Below are 15,875 nucleotides of genomic sequence, written 5' to 3' on the forward strand. Positions count from 1 at the left end.
CTGGCTGAGGTGCCATCTGTTGAGGAAGTACTGAAGGCGATCTGGAGTCTGAGACCAGGAAAGGCAGCCGGCAGAGATGATCTCCCAAGCGAAATGCTCAGGGAGGGTGGCGTTTGTGCACAGACTGCCCTATATGACATCATAACAACGGTCTGGACCACTGGACGGGTTCCGCAGGATTGGAAGGACCGCACAGACTGTAACAACTACAGGGGCATCTCACTCCTCAGTGTGCCGGGAAAGGTCCTGGTAAGGATTATTCAACATCGCCTTGCCAGGCACGCTGAGGAGAGGCTTGCGGAGCCCCAATGCGGTTTCAGGAAAGGGCGGTCCTGCACAGATGCCATATTTTCTGTCCGTCTGCTACAGCAGAGGTGTAGGGAATTCCAACAAGACCTACATCTCTGCTTTATTGACCTGGTCAAGGCCTATGATACCATCAGTAGGCCTGGGCTCTGGGTTGTTATTCATGCTTTTGTAGTCCCTGACCCTCTGCTCACGATCATTAAGGGGCTTCATGATCGTGAGCGGGCCCGGGTAAAACTACGTGGCCGGGAGTCAGAGCCATTCCCTGTTCACCTTGGGGTGCGGCAGGGATGTCCTCTGGCTCCCACATTATTTAACATCTATTTTGACCACGTAGTTCGTGAAGCCTTCAATAGCTGTACCGGGGGAACCTCCATATGGTACAGATATAATGGGAGGCTGATCGATGCCCGGGTGCGGTCAAGGCATGGCTCCCTATTGCTCAACCACGTTATGTATGCTGATGATTTGGTAATAGCTGCTCATTCAGAGGAGGAGGAGTTGGAGACGCTGCTGCTGAGACTGGAGCGTGCCACTAAGAGGTGGGGCCTCACCATCAGCCCCACCAAAACTAAGCACCTGCCTGGGTATTTTGTACCATCGGACACTCCACCCCCACAACTCCCAATCGGTGATGGGGCAGTTGTGGAGAGAGTGGAGAGTTTCCCATACCTGGGCAGTGTGCTCATGACCAGCTCCAGTTGGACAGCAGAGGTCTCATTCCGAATCAGTCGAGCGGCAATATCTTTTCATCGGTTGCGTAACGCTGTGTGGAAGCTACCTGGTCTGTCGCTCCGCACTAAGCTTTAGGTCTTCTCGGCCACGGTCATTCCCTCCCTTCTCTACGCTTGCGAAACGTGGACCCCCCTAATGGAACATCTTCGCCGGTTAGAAACATTTAGGCTGGCCTGCCTACGATCCATCCTGGGTTTAACCAGACTGGATTGTGTGAGGAGCTCACAAATCCTTGAAAGATCTGGGCAAGGTCCCATCGGTGAGCTCCTCCGGCGGGGAAGGCTGCGATGGCTGGGTCATGTAGCCCGCATGCCCAGCCACCGCCTGCCGAAACAGCTTCTGTTCGGCCGGATTGAGGGGGCTAAGCGGGCGCGGCACGGGCTAGAGAAGAGATGGAGTGATGTGGTACAGGAGGACGTGGAGCTGAGTGGACTTGCCGATGACTGGTACCAGCGGTGTCAAGATCGGCCTCTATGGAGGAGGCTCGTCAAGGACGCTACTAGGCAGTTGGAGGTAGTCGCCCTCCAACAACAACACTTCACGTGGCCTCAGGGTGCACATAGCCTGGCACAAGCGTCGTGGTGACATCACCGCCACTTAGTGGTGAATGGCGGTTGTTGTTGTCTGTGTGTGTGTCACTGTGTGTGTGTCTGTGTGTGTGTGTCTGTGTGTCTGTGTGTGTGTATGTGTCTGTGTGTGTGTGTGTGTCTGTGTGTGTGTATCTGTGTGTCTGTGTGTCTGTATGTGTCTGTATGTGTCTGTGTGTGTGTGCGTGTCTGTGTGTCTGTGTGTCTATGTGTCTGTGTGTGTGTCTGTGTGTGTGTCTATGTGTGTCTGTGTGTGTGTGTCTGTGTGTCTGTATGTGTCTGTGTGTGTGCGTGTCTGTGTGTCTGTGTGTCTATGTGTCTGTGTGTGTGTGTCTGTGTGTGTGTGTGTGTGTCTGTATGTGTGTCTGTGTGTCTGTATGTGTCTGTCTGTGTGTGTGTGTCTGTGTGTCTATGTGTGTCTGTGTATGTATGTGTCTGTCTGTGTTTGCGTCAATCTGCAGGGGACGAGGAGGCCCCAGACTACGGCTCAGGAGTTCGTCAGTCGGGAACGGCGCTCATCTCATTCAGCAGCACACACTCGGTGAACACCACCACCACCACAACAACCACAACAACCACAACAACAACAACCACAACAACCACTACAACAACAACTACAACAACCACCACGACTACAACAACCACCACCACCACAACAACAACCACCACCACTACAACAACTACAACAACCAACACAACAACTGCCACCACAACAACCACCACAACTACAACAACAACTACAACAACCACCACAACCACCACAACCACCACAACTACAACAACTACAACCACCACAACTACAACAACCACCATCACAACCACAACAACCACCACCACAACCACCACAACAAACACCACCACAACCACCACAACTACAACAACCACCACCACAACCACCACAACTACAACAAACACCACCACAACTACAACAACCACCACAACTACAATAACCACCACCACAACTACAACAACCACCACAACAACTACCACTACAACCACCACAACCACCACAATTAACTCCACAATCACCACCACAACCAGAACCACCCCACAACCACCACCAATCCAATAATAAACACCACCACTACAATACCCACAACCACCACAACCAACACAATCACCACCACCACCACAACTACCACTACAATACCCACAACCACCACAACCACCACAATCATCACCACCACAACTACCACTACAATACCCACAACCACCACAATCACCACCACCACAACCACCAGAACTACCACAATCACCACCACCACAACCACTACAACCACCACCAGGAGGTGGTAATGATGGTGGTGGTGATGGTTGTTGTGGTTGTTGTAGAGTGGCGCTGGTGGTTGTTGTAGAGTGGTTGTGGTTGTTGTGGTTGTTGTAGGGTGGTGATGGTTGTTGTGGTTGTTGTAGGGTGGTGATGGTTGTTGTGGTTGTTGTGGTTGTTGTAGGGTGGTGGTGGTGATGGTTGTGGTTGTTGTAGGGTGGTGGTGGTGATGGTTGTTGTGGTTGTTGTAGGGTGGTGGTGGTGGTGGTGGTGATGGTTGTTGTGGTTGTTGTAGGGTGGTGGTGATGGTTGTTGTGGTTGTTGTAGGGTGGTGGTGATGGTTGTTGTGGTGGTGATGGTTGTTGTGGTTGTTGTAGGGTGGTGGTGATGGTTGGTGTGGTTGTTGTGGTTGTTGTAGGGTGGTGGTGGTGATGGTTGTTGTGGTTGTTGTAGGGTGGTGGTGGTGATGGTTGTTGTGGTTGTTGTGGTTGTTGTAGAGTGGTGGTGGTGATGGTTGTTGTGGTTGTTGTAGGGTGGTGGTGATGGTTGTTGTGGTTGTTGTGGTGGTGATGCTTGTTGTGGTGGTGATGGTTGTTGTGGTTGTTGTAGGGTGGTGGTGGTGATGGTTGTTGTTGTGGTTGTTGTAGGGTGGTGGTGATGGTTGTTGTGGTCGTTGTAGGGTGGTGGTGATGGTTGTTGTGGTTGTTGTGGTTGTTGTAGGGTGGTGGTGGTGGTGATGGTTGTTGTGGTTGTTGTGGTTGTTGTAGGGTGGTGGTGATGGTTGTTGTGGTTGTTGTAGGGTGGTGGTGATGGTTGTTGTGGTTGTTGTGGTTGTTGTAGGGTGGTGGTGGTGATGGTTGTTGTGGTTGTTGTGGTTGTGGTATGGTGGTGGTGGTGATGGTTGTTGTGGTTGTTGTGGTTGTTGTAGGGTGGTGTTGGTGGTGGTGATGGTTGTTGTGGTTGTTGTGGTTGTTGTAGGGTGGTGTTGGTGGTGGTGATGGTTGTTGTGGTTGTTGTGGTTGTTGTAGGGTGGTGGTGGTGATGGTTGTTGTGGTTGTTGTAGGGTGGTGGTGATGGTTGTTGTGGTTGTTGTAGGGTGGTGGTTGTTGTGGTTGTTGTAGGGTGGTGGTGATGGTTGTTGTGGTTGTTGTAGGGTGGTGGTGGTGGTGATGGTTGTTGTGGTTGTTGTAGGGTGGTGGTGGTGATGGTTGTTGTGGTTGTTGTGGTTGTGGTAGGGTGGTGGTGATGGTTGTTGTGGTTGTTGTAGGGTGGTGGTGGTGGTGATGGTTGTTGTGGTTGTTGTGGTTGTTGTAGGGTGGTGGTGATGGTTGTTGTGGTTGTTGTGGTTGTTGTAGGGTGGTGGGGGTGATGGTTGTTGTGGTTGTTGTGGTTGTTGTAGGGTGGTGGTGGTGATGGTTGTGATGGTTGTTGTGGTTGTTGTAGGGTGGTGGTGGTTGTTGTGGTTGTTGTAGGGTGGTGGTTGTTGTGGTTGTTGTGGTTGTTGTAGGGTGGTGGTGGTGATGGTTGTTGTGGTTGTTGTGGTTGTTGTAGGGTGGTGGTGGTTGTTGTAGTTGTTGTGGTTGTTGTAGGGTGGTGGTGGTGGTTGTTGTGGTTGTTGTAGGGTGGTGGAGATGATGGTTGTTGTGGTTGTGGTAGAGTGGTGGTGGTGGTCCCTCTGGAGGAGGCTCCCAGGAGGAGCTCCGAGTGGTGGAGGGGCAACGGGAGAATTCTCAGCAGGAGACAGCGAACCTGGGTGACTCACTCCATCATCAGCATCATCAACATCATCATCACTACCATCACCATCATCATCACTACCACCATCATCATCAATATCACTAACTCCACCATCAATACCATCACTACCATCATCATCACTACCATCACTGCCATCATCATCACTACCATCACTATCATCATCACTACCATCATCAACATCATCATCATCATCATCACTACCACCATCATCATCAACATCACCATCACTACCACCATCACTACCACCATCACTACCATCATCAACATCATCATCACCATCACTACCACCATCATCACCATCATCACTACCATCATCATCATCACTACCATCATCACTACCATCATCATCATCACTACCATCATCACTACCATCAACATCACCACCATCACCATCATCACCATCACTACCATCACCATCATCAACATCACTACCATCATCACTACCATCACCACCACCATCACTACCAGCATCACCATCACCACCATCACCATCACTACCATCACCACCATCATCATCACTGCCATCATCACCATCATCACTACCATCACCATCATCACTACCATCATCACCACCATCACCATCACTACCATCATCATCACTACCATCACCACCATCATCACCATCATCACCATCATCATCACCATCATCATCACCATCATCACTACCATCATCACTAGCATCACCATCATCACTAGCATCACCATCACGATCATCACGATCATCACTACCATCACTACCATCATCACCATCACGATCATCACTACCATCATCACCATCATCACTACTATCATCACGATCATCATCATGATCACTACCATCATGATCTCCCACCCGCTCACCCACCCACTGATCCGTTTATCCACCCACCCACCTGCTCGCTCACCCACCCACCCACACATTCACTCACTCGCTCACTCACTCACCCACCCATTCACTCACTCACACACTCACCTGCTTGCTCACCCACTCACTCACCCACTCACTCACTCATTCACTCACTCACACACTCACCTGCTCGCTCACCCACTCACTCACCCACTCATTCATTCACTCACCCACTCATTCACTCATTCACACACTCACACACTCACCACCCACCCATTCGCTCACCCACTCACCACCCACCCACCCACTCAACCACCCACTCACCCACCCACCCACCCACTCACCCATCCACCCACTCAACCACCCACTCACCCACCCACCCACTCACCCACCCACTCACCCACCCACTCACCCACCCACTCACCCACTCAATCACCCACCCACCCACTCACCCACCCACTCACCCACTCACTCACCCACTCACTCACTCACTCACCCACCCACTCACCCACTCACCCACCCACCCACTCACCCACCCACTCACCCACTCACTTACCCGCCCACCCACTCACCCACCCACTCACTCACCCACCCACTCACTCACCCACCCACTCACTCACCCACCCACTCACTCACTCACTCACCCACCCACCCACCCACTCACACACCCACCCACCCACTGATCTCGTGTGCAGGGCCGTCTCTGTGTGTGGCCGGTGGTGAGGAGGAGGAGGAGGCGTGGGTGGGTGAGGATGAGGAGGGTGGTGAGGGGGGTGGTGAGGGGGGTGGTGAGGGGGGTGGTGAGGGGGGTGGTGAGTGCGCCACCGCGGGGTTGGTGGGTCAGCTGCGGATGGGCGAGCGCTTCACGTTCCGCGTGACGGTGCTTCAGGCCCTGGGGATCTCCCCCCACTACACAGACATCTTCTGTCAGTTCAAGTGAGGACACCCACCCACCATCTCCCCCCACTACACAGACATCTTCTGTCAGTTCAAGTGAGGACACCCACCCACCATCACCCACCCACCATCACCCACCCACCATGCCCCACCCACCCACCATGTCCCACCCACCATCACCCACCCACCATCACCCACCCACCATGTCCCACCCACCATGTCCCACCCACCATGCCCCACCCACCCACCATGTCCCACCCACCGTGTCCCACCCACCGTGTCCCACCCACCATGCCCCACCCACCCACCATGTCCCACCCACCATGTCCCACCCACCCACCATGTCCCACCCACCATGTCCCACCCACCCACCATGTCCCACCCACCGTGTCCCACCCACCCACCATGTCCCACCCACCCACCGTGTCCCACCCACCATGTCCCACCCACCCACCATGTCCCACCCACCATGTCCCACCCACCGTGTCCCACCCACCGTGTCCCACCCACCCACCATGTCCCACCCACCATGCCCCACCCACCCACCATGTCCCACCCACCCACCATGTCCCACCCACCGTGTCTCACCCACCGTGTCCCACCCACCCACCATGTCCCACCCACCATGCCCCACCCACCCACCATGTCCCACCCACCCACCATGCCCCACCCACCCACCGTGACCCACCCACCATGTCCCACCTACCATGTCCCACCCACCATGTCCCACCCACCGTGTCCCACCCACCATGTCCCACCCACCCACCGTGTCCCACCCACCGTGTCCCACCCACCCACCGTGACCCACCCACCATGTCCCACCCACCGTGTCCCACCCACCCACCGTGCCCCACCCACCCACTGTGCCCCACCCACCATGTCCCACCCACCCACTGTGCCCCACCCACCGTGTCCCACCCACCATGTCCCACCCACCCACCATGTCCCACCCACCCACCGTGATCCACCCACCCACCGTATCCCACCCACCCACCGTATCCCACCCACCCACCATGTCCCACCCACCGTGTGCCACCCACCGTGTCCCACCCACCATGTCCCACCCACCCACTGTGTCCCACCCACCCACCGTGTCCCACCCACCATGTCCCACCCACCCACCATGTCCCACCCACCCACCATGTCCCACCCACCCACCATGTCCCACCCACCATGCCCCACCCACCATGCCCCACCCACCCACTGTGTCCCACCCACCCACCGTGCCCCACCCACCATGTCCCACCCACCCACCGTGCCCCACCCACCATGTCCCACCCACCCACCGTTTCCCACCCACCATGCCCCACCCACCCACCGTGCCCCACCCACCCACCGTGTCCCACCCACCCACTGTGTCCCACCCACCATGCCCCACCCACCATGTCCCACCCACCCACCGTGTCCCACCCACCATGTCCCACCCACCCACCATGTCCCACCCACCCACCCACCGTGCCCCACCCACCCACCGTGTCCCACCCACCCACCGTGCCCCACCCACCATGTCCCACCCACCCACCATGTCCCACCCACCCACCATGTCCCACCCACCCACCGTGCCCCACCCACCATGTCCCACCCACCGTGCCCCACCCACCATGTCCCACCCACCGTGTCCCACCCACCATGCCCCACCCACCCACTGTGTCCCACCCACCCACCGTGCCCCACCCACCATGCCCCACCCACCCACCATGTCCCACCCACCATGCCCCACCCACCCACTGTGCCCCACCCACCATGTCCCACCCACCCACCATGTCCCACCCACCCACCATGTCCCACCCACCATGCCCCACCCACCATGCCCCACCCACCCACTGTGTCCCACCCACCCACCGTGCCCCACCCACCATGCCCCACCCACCCACCATGTCCCACCTACCATGCCCCACCCACCCACTGTGCCCCACCCACCATGTCCCACCCACCCACTGTGTCCCACCCACCATGCCCCACCCACCCACCGTGTCCCACCCACCCACTGTGTCCCACCTACCATGCCCCACCCACCCACCGTGTCCCACCCACCCACCATGTCCCACCCACCCACAATGTCCCACCCACCCACCATGTCCCACCCACCATGCCCCACCCACCCACCATGCCCCACCCACCATACCCCACCCACCATGCCCCACCCACCCACTGTGCCCCACCCACCCACCGTGTCCCACCCACCCACTGTGTCCCACCCACCATGCCCCACCCACCCACCGTGCCCCACCCACCCACCGTGCCCCACCCACCCACCATGTCCCACCCACTGTGTGCCACCCACCCACCATGTCCCACCCACCATGTCCCACCCACCCACCATGTCCCACCCACCATGTCCCACCCACCCACCATGTCCCACCCACCCACCATGTCCCGCCCACCCACCGCCAGCTTCCTGCACCGTGGGGAGGAGGCGTTCTCCACGGAGCCGCTCAAGAACACCGGGAGGGGTCCCCCCCTGGGATTCTACCACGTGCAGAATGTGAGGAGAGCCTGCAGTACACACGCAGTACACACACAGTACATACAGTGTACACACACACAGTACACACACAGTACACACAGTACACACGCAGTACACACACAGTGTACACATGCAGTACACACACAGTACATACAGTACACAGTGTACACAGTACCTACACACAGTACACACGCAGTACACACAGTACACACACAGTGTACACATACAGTACACACACAGTACACACACAGTGTACACACACAGTACACACACAGTGTACACAGTGTACACATACAGTACATACACAGTATACACACAGTACACACACAGTACACACACAGTACACACAGTTCAACGCAGTACACACACAGTACACATGGAGTACACACACAGTGTACACACACAGTGTACACACACACACAGTACACACACAGTGTACACACAGTACACACGCAGTACACACGCAGTACACACACAGTGTACACACACAGTACACACACAGTGTACACAGTACACACAGTACACACGCAGTACACACACAGTGTACACATGCAGTACACACACAGTACATACAGTACACAGTGTACACAGTACCTACACACAGTACACACGCAGTACACACAGTACACACACAGTGTACACATACAGTACACACACAGTGTACACACACAGTACACACACAGTGTACACAGTGTACACATACAGTACATACACAGTATACACACAGTACACACACAGTACACACACAGTACACACAGTACAACGCAGTACACACACAGTACACATGGAGTACACACACAGTGTACACACACAGTGTACACACACACACAGTACACACACAGTGTACACACAGTACACACGCAGTACACACGCAGTACACACACAGTGTACACACACAGTACACACACAGTGTACACAGTACACACAGTACACACGCAGTACACACACAGTGTACACATGCAGTACACACACAGTACATACAGTACACAGTGTACACAGTACCTACACACAGTACACACGCAGTACACACAGTACACACACAGTGTACACATACAGTACACACACAGTACACACACAGTGTACACACACAGTACACACACAGTGTACACAGTGTACACATACAGTACATACACAGTATACACACAGTACACACACAGTACACACACAGTACACACAGTACAACGCAGTACACACACAGTACACATGGAGTACACACACAGTGTACACACACAGTGTACACACACACACAGTACACACACAGTGTACACACAGTACACACGCAGTACACACGCAGTACACACACAGTGTACACACACAGTACACACACAGTGTACACAGTACACACAGTGTACACAGTACACACACACAGTGTACACAGTACACACACACAGTACACACACAGTACACACACAGTGTACACACAGTACACACACAGTTCACACAGTACACACACAGTGTACACACACACAGTACACACACAGTACACACAGTTCACAGTGTACACACAGAACACAGTGTACACAGTACCTACACACAGTACACACACAGTACACACACACAGTACACACACACACAGTACACACACACAGTGTACACACACAGTACACACACACGTAGTACACACACAGTGTACACATACAGTACACCCAGTGTACACAGTACACACACACACAGTGTACACAGTACACACACACACAGTACACACACAGTACACAGTACACACAGAGTACACACACAGTACACAGTGTGCACACACAGTACACACACACAGTACACACACAGTACACACACACAGTGTACACACACACTGTACACACACACTGTACACACACACACAGTATACACACAGTGTACACACACACAGTGTACACACACAGTACACACACACACAATACACACACACACTATACACACAGTGTACACACACAGTACGCACACAGTACGCACAGTACACACACACAGTACACACACAGTACACACAGTACACAGTACACACACACACAGTACACACACACAGTACACACTGTACACACACACACTGTACACACACTGTACACACACAGTACACACACAGTGTACACACACACAGTGTACACACACACACACAGTACACACACACACAGTATACACACACACACACAGTATACACACAGTGTACACACACAGTACACACACAGTACACACACAATACACAGTATACACACAGTGTACACACACAGTGTACACACACAGTACGCACAGTACACACACAGTACACACAGTACACACACACACAGTACACACAGTACACACACAGTACACACACACAGTGTACACACAGTATACACAGTATACACACAGTGTACACACAGTGTACACACACAGTGTACACACACACACAGTACACACAGTACACACACACAATACACAGTACACACACAGTACACAGTGTACACACACACAGTACACACACAGTGTACACACACAGTACACACACACAGTACACACACACAGTACGCACAGTACACACACAGTACACACACAGTACACACACACAGTACACACACACTGTACACACACACAGTACACACACAGTGTACACACAGTGTACACACACACACAGTATACACAGTGTACACACACACAGTATACAGAGTGTACACACAGTACACACAGTGTACACACACAGTACACACACAGTACACACAGTACGTACACACAGTACACACACAATACACAGTATACACACACAGTATACACACAGTGTACACACACAGTGTACACACACAGGACGCACAGTACACACACACAGTACACACACACACACAGTACAAACAGTACACACACAGTACACACACACAGTACACACACACACAGTATACACAGTGTACACACACAGTACACACACACAGTACACACACAGTGTACACACACAGTACACACACACAGTATACACACACACAGTATACACACACAGTACACACACACACTATACACACAGTACACACACACACAGTACACACACATACAGTACACAGTGTATACACAGTACACACACAGTACACACACAGTACACACACACACTATACACACAGTACACACACACAGTACACACACAGTATACACACAGTACACACACACAGTACACACACAGTACACACACAGTACACACACACACACTATACACACAGTACACACACACACACAGTACACACACATACAGTACGCAGTGTATACACAGTACACACACAGTACACACACACACAGTACACACACAGTACACACACACACTGTACACACACAGTACACACACACAGTATACACACACACAGTACACACACAGTACACACACACACTATACACACAGTACACACACACACAGTACACACACATACAGTACACAGTGTATACACAGTACACACACAGTACACACACACACAGTACACACACAGTACACACACACACTATACACACAGTACACACACACACAGTACACACACAGTATACACACAGTACACACACACAGTACACACACAGTACACACACAGTACACACACACACACTATACACACAGTACACACACACACACAGTACACACACATACAGTACGCAGTGTATACACAGTACACACACAGTACACACACACACACACAGTACACACACAGTACACACACACACTGTACACACACACAGTACACACACACACAGTACACACACAGTACACACACACTGTACACACACACACTATACACACAGTACACACACACACAGTACACACACAGTACACACACACAGTATACACACAGTACACACACACAGTACACACACACACAGTACACACACACACAGTACACGCACACAGTACACACACAGTACACACACACTATACACACAGTACACGTACACAGTACAAGCAGTACTAATCCCCCCACCCACCTCCCACAACTCCTGCCCCCTCCCCCCCACCTCCTCCCCCCACCTCCCCCCCACCCCCTCCCCCCCACCTCCACCTCCCCAGATATCTGTGGAGGTGACTGCAGAGTTTGTTGACTATCTGCGCACAAAGCCGCTGCTCTTCGAGATCTACGGCCACCACCACCACCACCATCAGCATCATCATCAGCAGCAGCATCAGCAGCATCATCAGCAGCACGCAGATTTCCTCCACAGGTAAACAATGCCCAACGCAGCGGTATTCTGATGATGATGGTGATGTTGCTGATGATGATGTCGCTGATGTTGCTGATGCTGCTGACGATGATGTTGCTGATGATGATGATGTTGTTGCTGGTGTTGCTGCTGCTGCTGATGATGCTGATGATGTTGTTGCTGATGATTTTACTGATAATGTTGCTGGTGATGATGCTGCTGCTGATGATACTGCTGCTGATGATGCTGATGTTGATGATGTTGCTGAGGATGCTGCTGATGATGATGCTGATCTTGCTGACGATGATCCTGATGATGACGCTGATTATGATGCTGATGATTATGCTGCTGATGATGACAATGATGATGATGCTGATGATGCTGCTGCTGATGATGATGCTGCTGATGATGATGCTGCTGCTGATGATGATGCTGCTGCTGATGATGTTGTTTGTTTCGCAGCCCTCTGCCAAACCCGCGAATTTTTGTGTCACCGGTGCCGCTCTCCAAACCCGGTGAGTGGTGAGCGTGGTGAGTGTGGTGAGTGTGGTGAGTGTGGTGAGGGTGGTGAGCGTGGTGGTGGTGAGGGTGGTGAGGGTGATGAGCGTGGTGAGCGTGGTGAGGGTGACTGTGGTGGTGAGTGTGGTGGTGAGTGTGGTGAGCGTGGTGAGTGTGACTGTGTGTGTCTGTATGTGTGTCTGCATACATGTCTGTATGTGTGTGGCAATCTGTGTGTAACTATGTGTGTGTGTGTCTGTGTGTGTGTGTCTGTCTGTCTGTGTGTGTGTCTGTCTGTGTGTGACTATGTGTGTGTGTCTGTCTGTGTGTGACTATGTGTGTGTGTCTGTCTGTGTGTGACTATGTGTGTGTGTCTGTCTGTGTGTGACTATGTGTGTGTGTCTGTCTGTGTGTGACTATGTGTGTGTGTCTGTATGTGTGTCTGTGTGTGTGTGTGTCTGTCTGTGTGTGACTATGTGTGTGTCTGTCTGTGTGTGTCTGTCTGTGACAATGTGTGTCTGTGTGTCTGTGTGTCTGTGTGTGTGTGTCTGTGTGTGTTTCTGTCTGTGTGTGACTATGTGTGTCTGTCTGTATGTGTCTATATGTGTGTGTGTCTGTGTGTGTCACTGTGTGTGTCACTGTGTGTGTCACACTGTGTGTGTGGGGAGCGATAGTGTAGCGGTTAGCACTACACTGCGCTATGAACTTGGCGACCCGGGTTCGATTCCCGTTCACGGCCAACACCAATGACGATTATCTGAACCGGTCCTGGGCCTCCCCTAGGTCGACTCAGCCTCAAATGAGTACCTGGTGCGGTGTGTAGTAAACATTGCTACTGGGGAGACAAAGGCGGCCGGGCGTGGTGCTGGCCACCCACCCCCTCGTTTGCCGTTCCGGCCTTCATAGGTGCTCACTAACAGCACTTGCCCCTACAGTCTGTTAAGGCTATACGGGGGATCTTTGTTGTGTGTATGTGTCTCTCTGTATGTGTGTCTGTCTGTGTGTGACTATGTGTGTGTGTGTCTGTGTGTGTGTCTGCGTGTATGTGTGTCTGTCTGTGTGTGTCTGTCTGTGTGTCTGTCTGTCTGTTTGTCTGTCTGTCTCTGTGTCTGTTTGTCTGTCTGTGTGTGTGTCTGTCTGTGTGTCTGTTTGTCTGTCTGTGTGTCTGTGTGTGTCTGTGTGTCTGTTTGTCTGTCTGTGTGTTTGTCTGTCTGTGTGTCTGTCTGTGTGTCTGTTTGTCTGTCTGTGTGTTTGTCTGTGTGTGTCTGTCTGTGTGTCTGTTTGTCTGTGTGTGTGTCTGTCTGTGTGTTTGTATGTCTGTGTGTCTGTCTGCGTGTCTGTGTGTGTCTGTGTGTGTCTGTCTGTGTCTGTCTGTGTGTGTCTGTCTGTGTGTGTGTGTGTCTGTATGTATGTATGTATGTGTGTCTGTCTGTGTGTATGTATGTATGTGTGTCTGAGGCGCTGCTACTCGCTGACGGCACTTGCCCCAGCAGTCCGTCGAGGCTACCCGGGGGATCTTTGTCTTTGCAGTGGCGGCACGGAGCGACGGAGCTGCTCCGGACTCTGCCACCCTCGCGGCGTTCCACATCCTCGCCTGGGTGGAGGTCTCGGAACTAGAGCCCTCGGGCGAGTGAGTGGCACCACCACTACCACCACCACCACAACCAGCACCATCGCCACCCACTTCCATCGTCACCACCGCCACAACCACTATCATCGCCACCATCACCGCAGCCCACCACCATCATCGCCACAGCCGCCACCACCGCCGCCGCCGCCATTGCCATCGCCACTACCAGCACCCCAGCCGCCACCACCACCGTCATCAGCATCATCATCACCACCGTCATCATCACAACCACCACCACCGTCATCATCACAACCACCACCATCATCAGCATCATCACAACTACCAACGTCATCATCACAACCACCACGGTCATCATCACCACCACCACCGTCATCATCACAACCACCACCATCATCAGCATCATCACAACCACCACCGTCATCATCACCACCACCACCACCATCATCACCACCACCACCATCACTATCATCACCACCATCACCGTCATCACCACCACCACCACCGTCATCATCACCACCACCACCACCACCGTCATCATCACCACCACCACCACCACCACCGTCATCAGCATCATCACCACCATCACCGTCACCACCACCACCACCACCGTCATCGTCAGCAAAATCACCGCTCACGGCCAAACACACCCAGCGACGATTATCTGAACCGGTCCTGGGCCTCCCCTAGGTCGACTCGGCCTCAAACGAGTACCTGGTGCCATGGTGGTTTGGTAAACAAGGCTAACTGGGGAGACAAAGACGGCCGGCGCGTGTGGCGCTGGCCCACCCACCCCCCGTCGTGTGCCCCCCCGTGCC

General features: G+C 53.3%; 1 protein-coding gene across 2 annotated transcripts in view; it reads left to right on the forward strand.

Annotated features, from left to right (window-relative positions):
- The window catches only part of LOC116938411 (kinesin-like protein KIF1A), a 63,893-nt gene that overhangs the window by 5,751 nt on the left and 42,267 nt on the right, over positions 1-15,875 (forward strand). For both annotated transcript variants that reach the window (XM_076056417.1, XM_076056418.1), the window contains exons 3-9: positions 2,089-2,169; positions 4,552-4,648; positions 6,175-6,415; positions 8,771-8,861; positions 12,841-12,992; positions 13,434-13,486; positions 15,000-15,099. In XM_076056417.1, the coding sequence (XP_075912532.1) occupies positions 2,089-2,169; positions 4,552-4,648; positions 6,175-6,415; positions 8,771-8,861; positions 12,841-12,992; positions 13,434-13,486; positions 15,000-15,099 (815 nt within the window). The remainder of the gene's footprint in view (positions 1-2,088; positions 2,170-4,551; positions 4,649-6,174; positions 6,416-8,770; positions 8,862-12,840; positions 12,993-13,433; positions 13,487-14,999; positions 15,100-15,875) is intronic.

The sequence above is a fragment of the Petromyzon marinus genome, chromosome 75 (genome assembly GCF_048934315.1).
Source record: "Petromyzon marinus isolate PM22_M1 ecotype Great Lakes invasive population chromosome 75, UKy_Petmar_22M1.pri1.0, whole genome shotgun sequence".
Lineage (NCBI taxonomy): Eukaryota > Metazoa > Chordata > Hyperoartia > Petromyzontiformes > Petromyzontidae > Petromyzon > Petromyzon marinus.